This window comes from Lemur catta, chromosome 1 (assembly GCF_020740605.2).
Source record: "Lemur catta isolate mLemCat1 chromosome 1, mLemCat1.pri, whole genome shotgun sequence".
In the NCBI taxonomy this organism is placed as follows: domain Eukaryota; kingdom Metazoa; phylum Chordata; class Mammalia; order Primates; family Lemuridae; genus Lemur; species Lemur catta.
In genome coordinates, this window is record NC_059128.1 from 10627665 (window position 1) to 10642472 (window position 14808).

The following is a 14808-nucleotide window of genomic DNA, read 5'->3' on the forward strand; positions in this document are numbered from 1 at the left end:
ATAAAAAGTACATTTTATTTCATTTCTAATTTATTTCTCTGTGGCCCCAAAAGCCTTTAGCAATTCTCAGATTTGAATTTTTTAAATATAAAAACCACCACAATTAATTTGAAAAGTTTTTGAAATGCCAATATAGTCTATCCTCATTTGCAGATTCTGTATCTGCAAATTCACCTACTTGCTAAAACTTATTTGTAACCCCAAAGTCAATACTTGCAGCACTTTCTGGTCATTTGAGGACATGCACAGAGTGGCAAAAATTTGACTCTCCTGATGTACACATTCCCAGCTGAAGTCAAAACAAGGCAATGCTCGGCCTTGTTTCAGCTCTCATACTGAAAACAAGCATCCTTTCCATGGTCTATTTAGTGCCACATTTTTGTACTTTTTGTTGATGATTTCACTGTTTAAACCAACCTCCCCCCAAAAGGGGGGGTTCCCTCCCTCCGACCAAAAATACCGCCCCCAACCAAAGAGTGATGTCTAGTGTTCCAAGTGCAAAAAGGCTGTGATGTGTCCCACAGAGAAAATATGTATATTAGATAAGCTTCATTAGGCATGAGTTATAGTACTGTTGGCCATGAGTCCAATGCTAATTATCAATATCTATAATCAACAATACAGTGACAGTTCACAACTTAGTGATGGTTCAACTTAAAATTTGTGGACTTTACGATGGAGCAAAAGCAATATGCATTCAGTAGAAACCATATTTCAAGTACAACCATTCTGTTTTTCATTTTCAGTACAGTATTAAATAAATTACATAAGATATTCTACAATAATTATAAAATAGGTTTTGTGTTAGATGATTTTGCCCCAACTGTAGGCTATTAAGTGTTGTAAGCACGTTTAAGGTAGGTCAAAGCTAAGTTATGATATTCAGTAGGTTAGATGTATTAAATGCATTTCTACTTACGCTATTTTTAACTTAAAACAGGCTTATTGGGGCTGGATGCAGTGGTTCACGGCTGTAATCCTAGCACTCTGGGAGGCCAAGGCAGGAGGATCATCTGAGCTCAAGAGTTTGAGACCAGTCTGAGCAAGAGTAAGACCCTGTCTCTACTAAAAATAGAAAGAAATTAGTGGGACAACTAAAAATATATAGAAAAAATTAGCTGGGGCCGGGCATGGTGGCTCACGCCTGTAACCCTAGCACTCTAGGAGGCCAAGGTGGGAGGATCACTCTCGGTCAGTAGTTCGAGACCAGCCTGAGCAAGAGCGAGACCCCGTCTCTAATAAAAATAGAAAGAAATGACTTGGACAGCTAAAACTATATATAGAAAAAAAAATTAGCCGGGCATGGTGAAACATACCTGTGGTCCCAGCTACTCAGGAGGCTGAGGCAGGAGGATTGCTTAAGCCCAGGAGTTTGAGGTTGCTGTGAACTAGGCTGATGCCACGGCACTCTAGCCCGGGCAACAGAGTGAGACTCTGTCTCAAAAAAAAAAAAACAAAAAAAAAAACAGGTTTATTGGGAGGGAACTCCATCATAAGTTGAGGAGCATCTTTATATTAAATAAGGCATTTTTAAACAGAAACATACACAAAACAAGTTATGTACTGAGAGACTGACAAAAATGTCATGACCCAAGGCTCACAGGAACTTAACCACATATTTCCCCTAAGAGCAATGGTTCCGTATTCACTAATTCAGCGTTCACAGCAACTTTAGAGAACTGCCCCAAATAATAAGAATCAGCTGTACTTTGAATGACACCTGTATGTATGCAAAATTATGTAAAAAGACAGGGACACAGAGTTCATTTATCAAAATGAGCTACCATTTCCCAACACACAGTATTATTGTATGAGTACTCAATAAATAAATGAGTGTCAAATAAATGATTCAGAAAATTAAGTGATAAAGTTCTATGCAAAAGACTCCTATAGTTCAATATTCTTCCCTAGCCAGGAGGAAAGTAAACTAGTCTTTTGCCATTATTTGGAGCACATGAAGGCAGGCATCAGAAGCAGCTGAAGTACAAAGCCACCAGAGTCACATAAGAAAAAAATAAGTTCAAAATGGGCAGCAGGAGCCAGGTCTTGTTGAATATAAGAAACCATAAGATTGAGTCTGTCTCCTGATAGGCCAGAGTGCATTTCAAGAAACTAAGAGCAGGTTTGCCACTAGTGAACTGAGAAGGTAGATCTTAACAAATTGGTTAAGATTTCGATTAGCCACTGTATTCACACTTTAAATTTTAGGAGTATCACCAATTTTTTTCATGATCTCTCTCTCTGAAACGTTGAATTACCCAATTGTAATGGTTAATTTTATGTATCAACTTGGCTAGGCCACAGTACACACGTGTTTGGTCAAACACTATTCTAGATGTTTCTGGGAAGGCTGAAAGAGATTAACATTTAAATCAGTAGACTTTGAGTAAAGCCGATTGCTCTCCATAGTGCAAGTGGGCCTCATCCAATCAGTTGAAGGCCTTAAGAAAAAGACTGATCTTCCCCAAAAGGGAATTCTGCCAGAATATTGTCTTCAGACTTGAATGTCAACTCTTCGGTGTGTCTCCAGCCTGCCGGCCTACCCTGCAGATTTTAGACCTGTCAGCTTCCACAACCATATGAGCCAATTCCTTAAAATAAACCAATCTTTCTGTACACATGCACACACACACACACACACACACACACACACACTATTCATTCTGTTTCTATGGAGAACCTTTACTAATATACCAATATAAATTTTGAGATATGAAAATATTAAAGTAACAAAATATAAGTCCTCTAAGACTTGCAAGCCTAATAAGGACAGGAGTCTATTTTGGCTTATTAACCTCAGACAATTCTTGGCACATGACAGAAATACAGTATTTGTTGAATGAATATTAGCAAACTTATGTATCCTCTTAACAATAACTTCTATTCATTGACTACTCTGTTTCAGGCACTATGCTGGGAGGTGCTTTATCTTTGCTCGATGTTTTATGCCCCCAATATACCTTCAAGACAGTAATTTTAAGTCCCCATTACAGCGACAAGGAAACCAAGGCTCAGAATTGAACTATGCTGCCCATGGTCACGGGATAATTGGCAGAGCAAGCTAAAATTCAAGGGTGTACATGATTCTCAAAACCTGAATGATGACTAAGAGAAGCTAATAACAAAACCATTAAATTAGGACAGGTACAAATAAAATACACATATACTTCCTCAACAAATCCTGGAATGCAGTCATTTAAGGAGACAAAGATAAATTAAGAAAAAGTTATACTTCTCACAGAAAATAGTAAAGCGTGGAGTGGCAGTACTCATGGAACATAAAAACCATTTAGCTAAACTTATGAATATTACCTTACAGCTATATTCCTAATCTTTTAAGGTTCATGTCACTAGATATGAACATTCACTCCCATAAAATAACTTGATGTCATTCCCTAAGTCACTAGGTCTGACCTTTCATAGCAGTTCTCAGCAAATTTTCAGCTTTCATGATGTTTAGAAAATAATCTGTGACCACACATAATACCATGCATGAATAAGTGTTTCAGTTTTATTTAACAATTAAGCAGAACATTTTTTGTCTACACATCTACATAATGCACAGTAATTAAAAAGTGCAAAATATTTACCATAAACATATGGTTATGGAACTGAAAATCCACAACGGTTACATCATCAACCCAACGGAGCACTTGTGTTCATGTACCGAAGGCAGCTTCTTCTGAAAGCGTTTTGGACGTTAACAGCTGCTCGACAGCATCTTCATTTACTCTCTTCTGAACTGCCTCAGATTGCTTAACACATAGCCACACGGTGTTAAGAAGGCCGAAAAAATTACCACAATTCCAACAGCCACGTCCTGGAAGAGAAGACGAAAAGCGCTGTTAAAGAGTACGGCTTCCTGGACCAGTGACTGGCTGCCTAACAAAAACTGCTTAAGACGTTTTGAGGAATTCGGCAGTTGTCCTGGGAACAAGGGCTTGGAGAAACTTAAAATGCAGAAATTCAATTCATGGATGAACTAACTGAATTTTTTAAAAAACCTCATTTTCCTCTGGTGTTTCTCCAATTCTCACCTTTGCGCTCTGGAACCTCGATGCAGCCCAGGATTTCCACCGTTTGGGGGAGAAATGATAGTTCTTGGCAGTGAAAAGGTAGGTGATAAACTACACTCTGAAGAAACAACAGCTCTGCACCCCTCCCCCGCGGGCTCCATGCTCATAAGGGGTAACCACGAAGGAGGTCCCAGTTCCGGCGCACTCCTCCGGCTTCCTTGCCTCCCCCCACCGCGGCCCTCTCCCTGGACCCTCTCTAATGGCGGGCCCGCCACAGAAGGCCGCACGCAAGCCTCGCGCCTGTCCTCCCCCTCCTCCCCACCCGTCGGGGCGCCCTGCCTCGGCCCGGGCCCCGGCCCGTCGACCGGAGTGTGCCGCCTTGGCGCGTGGCCCCAACCCACCAAGGCCGTCGCGGGCCGCCGGCGCTGGGGCTCCCAGTGGGCGAAGCGATGGGCGAAGCGATGGTCGGGCCGCAGGCAAAGCAGGGCCACGCGGAGGCGGCGGATGAACGGGCAGACCCTACGCAGGGGAGCCATGGCGCGTCCAGTGAGACAAAGCGAGGTGTGGCCAACTCCACAGCACCAACGAGGCGAGGCAAAGCCCGGTGGCTCGAGTTCTCGGGCGGGTGAGGTATCTAGTTTGCGCAGGCGCTTGGGCCACAGACGAAGCTCACCACCCCCCACCTGCTCTGCCCTGCCCCTTCCTGCCCCGCCCCTTCCGCTCAACACTCTTGCTCTGCCCGCCCCTTCCGCTCAGCACTCCCTGCTTAGCCTAACCCAAACCCTCCTACCCTTCACCGCAGTTCCCTCCCCTCATGTGTTCCTTAGGCCTGGCGTTCTACCTGCTCCAAACTCGTGAGCCGAGCCCCCAGACCCCACGCTCAGTAGCGCCTGATTTTCTACTGGGTAAGTTGAGGCACTCAGCATCCCCACGCTCCTTTTTTCTTCCTCCCCAACTGTACCATAATATTAATATATATACCTCTGAACATGCCATGGCTTGTCATTGGATGCGTTATATTAGGTTGGTACAAAAGTAATTGCAGTTTCGGACCGTGAATTTTAAATCATTATAACTAGGCTCAAACACATCTTTATTGATCAAAATAGGAACCATTACAATCAACACATTTTTGCCAATGAGAAATAAGTTTGTTTATTCCTGTACCATAAAAAATCCGTGCTTTGGGATTCAGCAAACTCTTGGAAAACATTTTCTGCACCCTGCTGGTTGTGGAAGCATTTTCCCTGCAAAAAGTTGTCCATATTCTTGAAGAAGTGGTAGTTGGTTGGCGAGAGGTCAGGTGAATGAATATAGCGGATGAGGCAAAACTTTGTAGCCCAATTTGTTCAACTTTTAAAGCCACGGTTGTGCGAGGTGTGGTCGGGCATTGTTATGAAGAATTGGGCCCTATCTGTTGACCAGTGCTGGCTGCAGACTTTGCAGTTTTCAGTGGATCTCATCAATTTGCTGAGCATACTTCTCAGATGGAAGGGTTTTGCCAGGGATTCGGAAAGCTGTACTGGATCAGACCAGCAGCAGACCACCAAACAGTGACCATGACCTTTAGTTGGTGCAAGTTTGGCTTTGGGAAGTGCTTTGGAGCTTTTTCTTGGTACAACCACTGAGCTGATCATCACCGGTTGGCATATAAAATTCACTTTTCATCACATGTCACGGTCTGATCGAAAAATGGTTTGTTGTCGTTGGGTACAAGAAGAGAAGACAACACTTCAAAATGACAATTTTTTTGATTTTCAGTCAGCTCATGAGGCACCCACTTATCAAGCTTTTTCACCTATCCAATTTGCTTCAAATGCCCAACGACCATAGAATGGTAGAATGGTCGACGACATTGAGTTCTTGGGCAGCTTCTTGCATAGTTGTAAGAAGCTCAGCTTCAGTGACTGCTCTCAATTGGTCGTTGCCAACTTCTGATGGCCAGCCACTGCGCTCCTCATCTTCAAAGCTCTTGTCTCCTTTGCAAAACTTCTTGAACCACCACTGCACTGTACATTTGTGAACAGTTGCTGATGTTCCGAGTTGTCTCCGCTGCTTTACAACCTGTTTTGAACTCAAATAAGAAAAATCACTCGAATTTGCTTTTTGTCTAACATCATTTCCATTGTCTAAAATAAATATAAAATAAACAAGTAATAAGTCATTAGTAAAAAAACATAAAGCAAGAAATGCATGTTAAAATGATGTATACAATAACCACATTTAAGAATGTATTCCAGGCCGGGCGCGGTGGCTCATGCCTGTAATCCTAGCACTCTGGGAGGCTGAGGCAGGTGGATCACTTGAGCTCATGAGTTCGAGCCCAGCCTGAGCAAGAGCGAGACCCCGTCTCTACTAAAAATAGAAAGAAATTAGCGGCCCAATTAAAAACATATGTAGAAAAAATTAGCCGGGCATGGTGGTACATGCCTGTAGTCCCAGCTACTAGGGAGGCTGAAGCAGGATTGCTTGACAGGAGTTTGTGGTTGCTGTGAGCTAGGCTGATGCCACGGCACTCTAGCCCGGGCAACAGAGTGAGACTGTCTCAAAAAAAAAAAAAATGTATTCCAGTGGCAAATGGCAAATGTCAGCAATGCCAAAACTGCAATTACTTTTGTACCAACCTAATATTTTGTTCTCTAATGTAAATTAAATTGTCCACAAATTGTCTGTGGCTTAATTCTTAATATCAAAAACCAAGAACAAGTATTTGTGTTCTGGCATGATGTAAAAAATAGCAGGATAAAAGACTGTTTGGACCCAGTAGCAAATGTGAGGTAATTATCTGTCACTAAACTTGTACCTCTTGGAGGAAAAGTAGACTGTTTTTGTGATTTTTGAATTTAATATTATAAAACACCTTTATCTAGTAAGATGATCCATTTTCTTCACACTATTTCTTTTGGGGGCCTATTGCACAAGTAGCATTCTAGGATTTCTTTTGATTTTCCTGTTTCTCCAAACCAATACCTTCCTCTTTCTTAGATTCCTATTTCATTTTGCTGTAGTACATCCTTAAGCAATTCTTTCAGGAGGGGTCTGTGGATGATAAATTTCCTAAGTTTTTGAAAATAAAAAAGTCATTATTTTGCTCCCAACTTAACACGTTAACTGCCACATGAGTTGTATTTAACTCAGAACAGTTTTGAGCCCGGGACCCTGTGAAGCATATGTAATTCATATGTCTCTTTACCTTTACCTTTATGAACTATTTTTTGAGTTGCATATAACTCATGCATAGAAAACAATTTAAAAAATAACAAATTTTTCATTAAATTCTAAAGGATCATTTTGTTTTCGAAGTTTTTATTCTATTTTCGTAATAAAACACCATAGCCCCAGGGAAAAATAAATTTTTTTTCTAGTGTGGCAGTCAATGTGTTAAATGATAATTTGGGTGGTTATAAAACTCTAGGCTCAAAATCATTGACCTTCAGAGATTAAAAAAAAGCATTGTTCCCTTGTTTTCTAGCATCTAGTGAACTGATAAGTGTAATACCAATATAGTTTTCCTTGCTTTGATATAGTCTCTATTTTTTTATTTTTGGAATCTTTTAGGAGTTCCTTTTTGTCCTTTGGAATTGTGAGATTCCTCCAGGATATTGCTAGATATGGGTCTTTTTCATTAACATGGATTAACAGTGGGTAGGACTTTTCAATCTGAAGCCTTGGATCTTTAGCCCTGAGAGATCTACTCCTATCATTTATTTGCTTCTCTCTGTTCTGTCTGAAACTCCTATTAGATAGATGTTGGCCCTTTTTGGTGGGTAATCTATGTCTTTTAACTTTTCTCTCACTTTTCATCTTTTTGTCCTATGCTCTACATTCTGGAAGAGTTCCTTGATTTTTTTTTCTCTTTTTCAAGAGAAATTCCTTCTCTTGAATTTTTCATTTTAGAATTATATTTTTAAAACTTACTATGTTTTGCTTTTTTTAGAGACAACTGTTCGTATTTTATAGATGTACTATCACCTCAAATTTCTCTCAGTATATTCATTTGTACTTTTTAAAATTTCTCTCTGTTCTATGAACTATCTGTGTTTCTTCTAGGGTGAACTCTGTATTTATTTGATTCTTGGCCCTGCTGGTTATGTTCGACTATCATAAGACCCTTGGTTGTCTCTTCATGCTTATGAATATGAGGAATCAGATGAATTACTTGGGTTATTTTCTATTACTGTTTTAATCCCTTCAGGCTGTTGTAATAAAATACCATAGAATTGGCGACTTATGAACAGCAGAAATTTGGCCAGGTGCAGTGACTCCTGCCTGTAATCCAAGTACTTTGGGAGGCCAAGGTGGGAGGATCACTTGAGGCCAGAAGTCTGAGACCAGCCTGGGCAACATAGGAAGACCCTGTCTCTATAAAAAAAAAGTTTAAAAATTAAAATTAAAAAAAAAATTTTATTTCTCACAGTTCTAGAGGCTGAGAAGTCCAAGGTCAAGGTGCTGGCAGACTTAGTGTCTGGTGAGGGCCCATTTCATGGTTCATAGATAGCTGTCTTCTTGCTGTATCCTTATGTGGTGGAAGGGACAAGGCAGTTCTCTGGGGCCTCTTTTATAAGGGCAGTAATCCCATTGATGAGGGCCCCACTTCCTAATACTGTTACACTGAGAGTGTTAGGATTTCAACATTTGAACTCGGAGGACATCTCTCCCTGCAGTGAAAATACTGATTACTTGTTTTATGTCTATGGACTGAGTATGTCAATGGCAGGCAGGAAGGATCCTCTTTCATGCCCAATGCCAAAGTGGGTAAGCTTCTACTCTAGGCTATCCAACCACTGTTTTGCCATCCCAGAAAATAACTCAGGTTCTTTAGAAGACTTTCTCTAGCTTCAGCCTTGGACAAACACTACTAAAACTTGCACATGGTTGGGAGAGGAGAGGAGGAGCAGCTGACTCACACATCCTTTCTATTAACTGTTTTTCCATCAGTTAACTTGAACTTGTGCCTCCTCCCATTCCAAGTTTGATGTAAGTGGCCTAGAAGAAGAGGCTTTGCTACAAAAAGCATCTCTCTTATCCCCTGTAGCCTGTGTGTGCTCAGAGCAATGGCTCCTTCTTCTCTGCTTTACTGGTCCATAAGAACTCATCTACCTTCAGTCCTAGAGAAATTCACCAAAATCTTTGATTTGCTGATATAGCCCTGCTCTTGCACTTCTCATTTCCCTTATGGATTTATGAAAATAAGTAATTCAAAATCTCAGCTGTCAGAACACTAAGTTATTTTGAGCCTTAAAATAATGTTATTATGGAGCCTGAGTAACATGATAGGCAGCTGTAACCTTTCTTTCTCTAATTATAGGTTAACCTTCTTCTTTACCTGCATTGTTTTGTAAAACGTTGTAAATGACTAAAGGGCCCCAGGGAAAACCCCTTCCCTCTTCACTGTTGATCTTCATTATAGATTAACTTCTCTCTTACCTTTCTCACACAAAGCCTTCATGGCTATCACATTGTCTTAAGTTGAAATATACTCTGTTAAGTTGGAAATGAAATGAAAACAAGTCATGTGGAGAGAAAACAAAGTATAAACTAATTGAATTGTTGTAACTCATAAACCAGCCTTGCATAGAAATTGCCATAATCCTGTTAAATGTTGTTGTTTTCTGCCTATATAAGCAAGAACTTAACTCTTAACTTCAAAGCATTCACTCTATTTTTCTAGAGTCTGTGTATGCTGAATGGTCAGTCCCAGCCTTTTACTCAAATACACTCTTTAAAACTGGATTCTGATCCTTTCAGTTATTTCAGGTTGGCGTGTCCATTTCTTCTTGTGCTTCCTTATTGCCATTGTAAAGGATTTTTAGGAAGAAGGTTTAGTAATTGAGCTCCTTCCTCTACCTCAGTGTAGATGCCGCACTTGAATCATTGAAGTTTACTCAATGGGAAGTTTAATCATGGGAATGCACCAGAGGCGCTAAGAAGGAACAATGTGATCTGATTTCTATTTTTCAACCATCACTCTAGGTGCTCTGTGAAGAACAGAAATATGGGGTGAGAGGTTGTATTAATCAGGATTCTCCAGAAAAACAGAACCAATAGGATATATATGTATGAGGAACTGGCTTACATGATTACGGAGGCTGAGAAGTCCCACTATCTGCCATCTTCAAGTGGGAGACCCAGGAAAGCTGGTGGTGTAGTTCTCAAGTCTAAAGACCTGAGAACCAGGGAGCTGGTGATGTAAATCCCAGACTGATGGCAAGATGCGATGAGAAGTCCCAGTTCAGGTAGTGAGGCTGGAAAAGAGGCCAAATTCCTCCTTCCTTCACCTTTTGTTCTATTCAGACCCTCAATGGGTTGGACAGTGCCCACCCACATTGGGGAGGACAATCTGCTGAGTCCACCAGTTTGAATGTTAATCCCATCTAGAAACACACTGACAGACAAACCCAGAAACAATGTCTAATCTGGGCACCCTGTTGCCCATTCAAATTGACACATAGATAACTATCACAGAGGTCATTGCACTAATCAATACCCACTAGTCAATGTGATGTTCAATAAAATCCCCACTAGCCATGTATGGCTTCCAAGTCCTTGAAATGTGGCAAATACCACTAAAGAACTGACTTTTTTTTTGGTGGGGGCAGAAGTTCTCGCTCTTTTGCTGAGGGCTAGAATGCATCGCTCACTACACTGCCAGACTCTTGGCCTCAAGCTATCCTCCCACTTTGGTGTCCCAAAGTGCTAGGATTACACTGAGCCACCACACCCAACCAAGAATTGACTTTTTAATATTATTTCATTTTAATTTAAAAATTGATACTTGATTCAGTTATTGGAGGACTTTTTAAGATAAGCACAATTTTTCAACTATAAATTTTATGAAATTTAAATACAGATCAAGTATTTCTGATGAAAACTTAGCATCCAAAGTCAGATGTGATTGTAATTGCAAAATACAAAGATTTAGTAAGAAAAAAGAAAGCAAAATATCTCATTAATTAAATTATTATACTATATTGATTACATACTGAAATAACAATTTTTTATATATTTGGTTAAAAATAATATACTTTGCAAATTAATTGCAAATTTTTTTTAGTTCTTTTAACATGGCTTTTAGAAAGTTTGCACATGTGGTTCATGTTCAGTTTCTAGTGGGCAGCTCTGCTCTGTACTCTATGCTGACCAGCCAAGGTCCCACATGAACTGTTCCTGGCTACATCGCTAACCTTATCTCTGTATTTTCAGTCTTCCCTTGGCTCATCCTGCCCAGTCAGGTAATAATTAAGTACCTCTGCTTTACATAATGAGTCCTGCAATAATTGAGTGCAGCATCACCCCATTTCCTGACCACTGTTTATTGGTCTAAGGTTGGACTCTTGACTCAAATATTGAACCAAAGATCCTTCTCCAGGGATGTTATGCTTGGGACCAGAGGGATGGAAACCAGTCTCGTTCTTGGGATGGATGATATAACTTGGGAGCCATAGGGTTTTTTTTCTACCCTTGGAGAAAGCCCTTCCATGGTGAGTTAATAATGAAGCCAAGGCCAGGCGTGGTGGCTCACACCTGTAATCCTAGCACTCTGGGAGGCCAAGGCTGGTAGATCATTTGAGCTCAGGAGTTCGAGACCAGCCTGAGCAAAAGCAAGACCCCATCTCTACTAAAAAAATAGAAAGAAATTATATGGACAACTAAAAATATATATAGAAAAAATTAGCCGGGCATGGTGGTGCATGCCTGTAGTCTCAGCTATTCGGGAGGCTGAGGCAGGAGGATTGCTTGAGCCCAGCAGTTTGAGGTTGCTGTGAGCTAGGCTGATGCCACGGCACTCTATCCCGGGCAACAGAGTGAGACTCTGTCTCAGAAAAAAAAAGAAAAGAAAAAATAATGAAGCCAAGCTGCTAAAAGCAGCAGAGTAAGAGCCAGAGGCAACATCCTGACCATGGTGAAATCCCTGGTTCTCCATTCTGAAGCTAGAACGATTTCCTATCCTTGAGTTCTGGGCCACCATGTCAACGGAAAAGAAGCCAAACTCTGTAAAATAATTTTAAAGAGATTTATTCTGAGCCAAATTTGAGTACCATGACCTGGAGCCATGCCCAAGAAGCCTTGAGCAAGAGGACTCGCTGTGGTTGGGTTACAGTTTGATTTTATACATGTCAGGGAGACACGGGTTACAGGTAAAGTCATAAATCGATACATGGAAGGCATACATTGGTTTGGCCCCAAAAGGTGGGCTATCTCAAAGCAGGGGCTTATAGGTTACAGGTGGATTTAAAGATTCTTTGACTTGTAATTGGTTAAAGACATGAAGCTTTGTCTAAAGGCTTGGAATGTTTTAAGATATGGAGTGGTTAATCAGAGGCAAACCACCAGACATATAGTTGTTGTGTAACTTGAGGACCACCAGGTTTGTCTTGCACACCCTTAGGCCTATTAATGGGTTACAAAGGATATCTCCAAGAAGGGGGCGGGACATGATGAGGCATGTCTGACCTCCCTCCTTGTGGCAGGCAATTTAGTTTTAGGATATCCCCTTGGCCAAGAAGGAGTCCATTCAGTCAGCCAGTGGGGGGTGGGGGGTTCAGATTGTATTCTAGTTCATAACTCTTTATATTCTTTAGATAAATCCTACTTTTGGCTTAGAGTAGTCAGAGCTGGATTTCTATCACAACAAAAGAGTCTTAACAAAGACTATGTTAATCAAGTCTTTTTTCTTTGGGTATTATTTCTTTTTTAATTTTTAAAAGGTAACAAAAATACTGAAGTAATCTGAGAAAGAGCTCAATCACAGATGAGTCTGGCTGAATTAATAATCTTGAGAAGTTTAGAACAGAGTGCAGCCAATATGAGAATCAAGCATTTTAGGTCTTTGTGACAAAAGCCTTAAATTACTTTTGACAGTGTCAGTAAATCTGACTCCAAATTCAGCCACAACACAATTAAGCTCCTTACCACCCACCCCCACCCCAGGAGATAGCTCTTTTAGCTGTTCAACTTACTGGTACAAACAACCTTCCTCAGTTTAATTTCTCCAAGTCACAAAAGACTAGAACTGCTAACTCAAACCTCTACAATTTTCAATAAAGGGCTTAGTGGGCCCGGGTTCAATGTATTCTCAGTGACCCACAATGCACAACCTTCCTTCTGCAGTTATATAAGAAAATCTATTTAGAGCTATAGCCTAGAGATCAGATTTTTTTGAGCCCACTTTCCTCTTTTTAATGTGATTTTTATAAATGTTCCTGCTCTAAATAAACTAGTGTTAAGGTTCTAGAAAATTATATAATGAATTAAGACTGCACTACCTAAGGCCCAAATATCTTGAATTTGCTCCTCTCTAGAAAAACACATTTTTTTTTCAGACAGGTTCTCACTCTGTTTACTCAGGCTAGTGGGTACAATGGTGTCATCATAGCTCACTGCAACCTTAAACTCTTGGCCTCAAGAGATTCTCCTGCTTCAGCTTCCCAAGTAGCTGGGACTACAGGCAGGCACCACCACACCTGGATAACTTTTTCTTCTTTTTTATAGAGACAGGTCTCGCTATTGCCCAGACTGGTCTCAAACTCCTGGCCTCAAGTGATTCCCCCCTTTCCTGTCCCCCTTGGCCTTCCAAAGTGCCAGGATTACAGGTGTGAGCCACAGCACCTGGCTAGAAAAACACTTTTAATTGCCATTCAAGGACCAAAGATCTTTGAGGAATGAAGTGCCTTTCTGTATCTCTGTCTGTGTCTGTCTTTACAGTTGCATCACCTCAATGACAGAGAAACTCAGAAAAGCAGGAAACAAGAACAGAAAAGTTGCAAAGGTGGGAAAATATTCAAGTTATGCAACTAGCAACATCAGTAGCACACTTTTGAATTGAAAGCACAATTTTAAGAAGATCCAATAAAATCTGTGCTCCATTATTACAAAGAATCTTGTGAAAGTAATGCCCTTAGGCAGTCCAAAAGATAATCCTGGTGTTCCAAATTCACTGTTTCAGATATGCAACATTATTTTTTTAATCATTTCTTTCTTCAAAAAATCACATATAATGAAAACAGTTTTCTTACATCACATTTTCATTTTTGAATTTAACTTTTCTCGTCTTCTCCTGAACTACAACTAGAAATTCTTCAATGGATTTCTGTTATGCTAACATAAAAATATATTGACAGTCAAGAGCCAAAAGATCAAAGGTCAGATCCCAGCACTATCATTTACTGCTTGCATAGCCTCAGGGAAATGAAGTCAGTATAATAATATTTCTCTTAGAATGTGGATATGAAGATTAAATGAGATAGTATGTATATCAGTTGTGATGACTTTGGATGAATGTTATAGAAAACCTAATAATAAACAAAACTGATTGACTCACATAACTGAAAAGGCCAGAGATTTCAGGTGCAGCTTGAATGATCTGTCACTAGGGACTCCTTTTTCTTTTGTATTCCTGGCTCTGACTTCCACCAAGTCAGCTCCCCTTGGGTAGCAAGATGGTTGCCAAGAACTCCTGGGGCTACGTAATTTTTGAGTCATATTCTGTGGAAAAAAGAGTCTCTTACAGCATCTTCTGTGGAAGAGGAGATTTTCTTTTCCAAAAATGCTAACAAACATTTCACAACATCCTGGCTCTTGACTGGATTACATGTCTTTCTTTGAACCAATCTTTGAGGCAGGGTTATAGCATTTGCTGAAAATCTTAATATAATCAAATAACCAAGTATAAAACATGAGATCAATTCCACCCAAACCACTTGATTAGGAAAAGTGAAGAATTATGAAGAAGAGGTAAGGTATTAGTTAGCTTGGGTTGCCATAACAAAAAACCATATGCTGGGTGGCTTAA

General features: G+C 40.4%; 1 protein-coding gene across 1 annotated transcript; it reads right to left on the reverse strand.

The window, feature by feature from the left end:
- Nucleotides 1–3496: 3496 nt before the first annotated feature.
- LOC123645117 (cytochrome c oxidase subunit 8C, mitochondrial) lies at nucleotides 3497–4696 on the reverse strand. Its single transcript, XM_045561685.1, has 2 exons — nucleotides 4418–4696; nucleotides 3497–3820 (listed from the first exon to the last, which is right to left on the reverse strand). Exons 1-2 carry the CDS (start codon nucleotides 4550–4552, stop codon nucleotides 3728–3730), a joined length of 228 nt encoding a protein of 75 aa, XP_045417641.1. The 5' UTR covers nucleotides 4553–4696; the 3' UTR covers nucleotides 3497–3727.
- Nucleotides 4697–14808: the final 10112 nt, after the last annotated feature.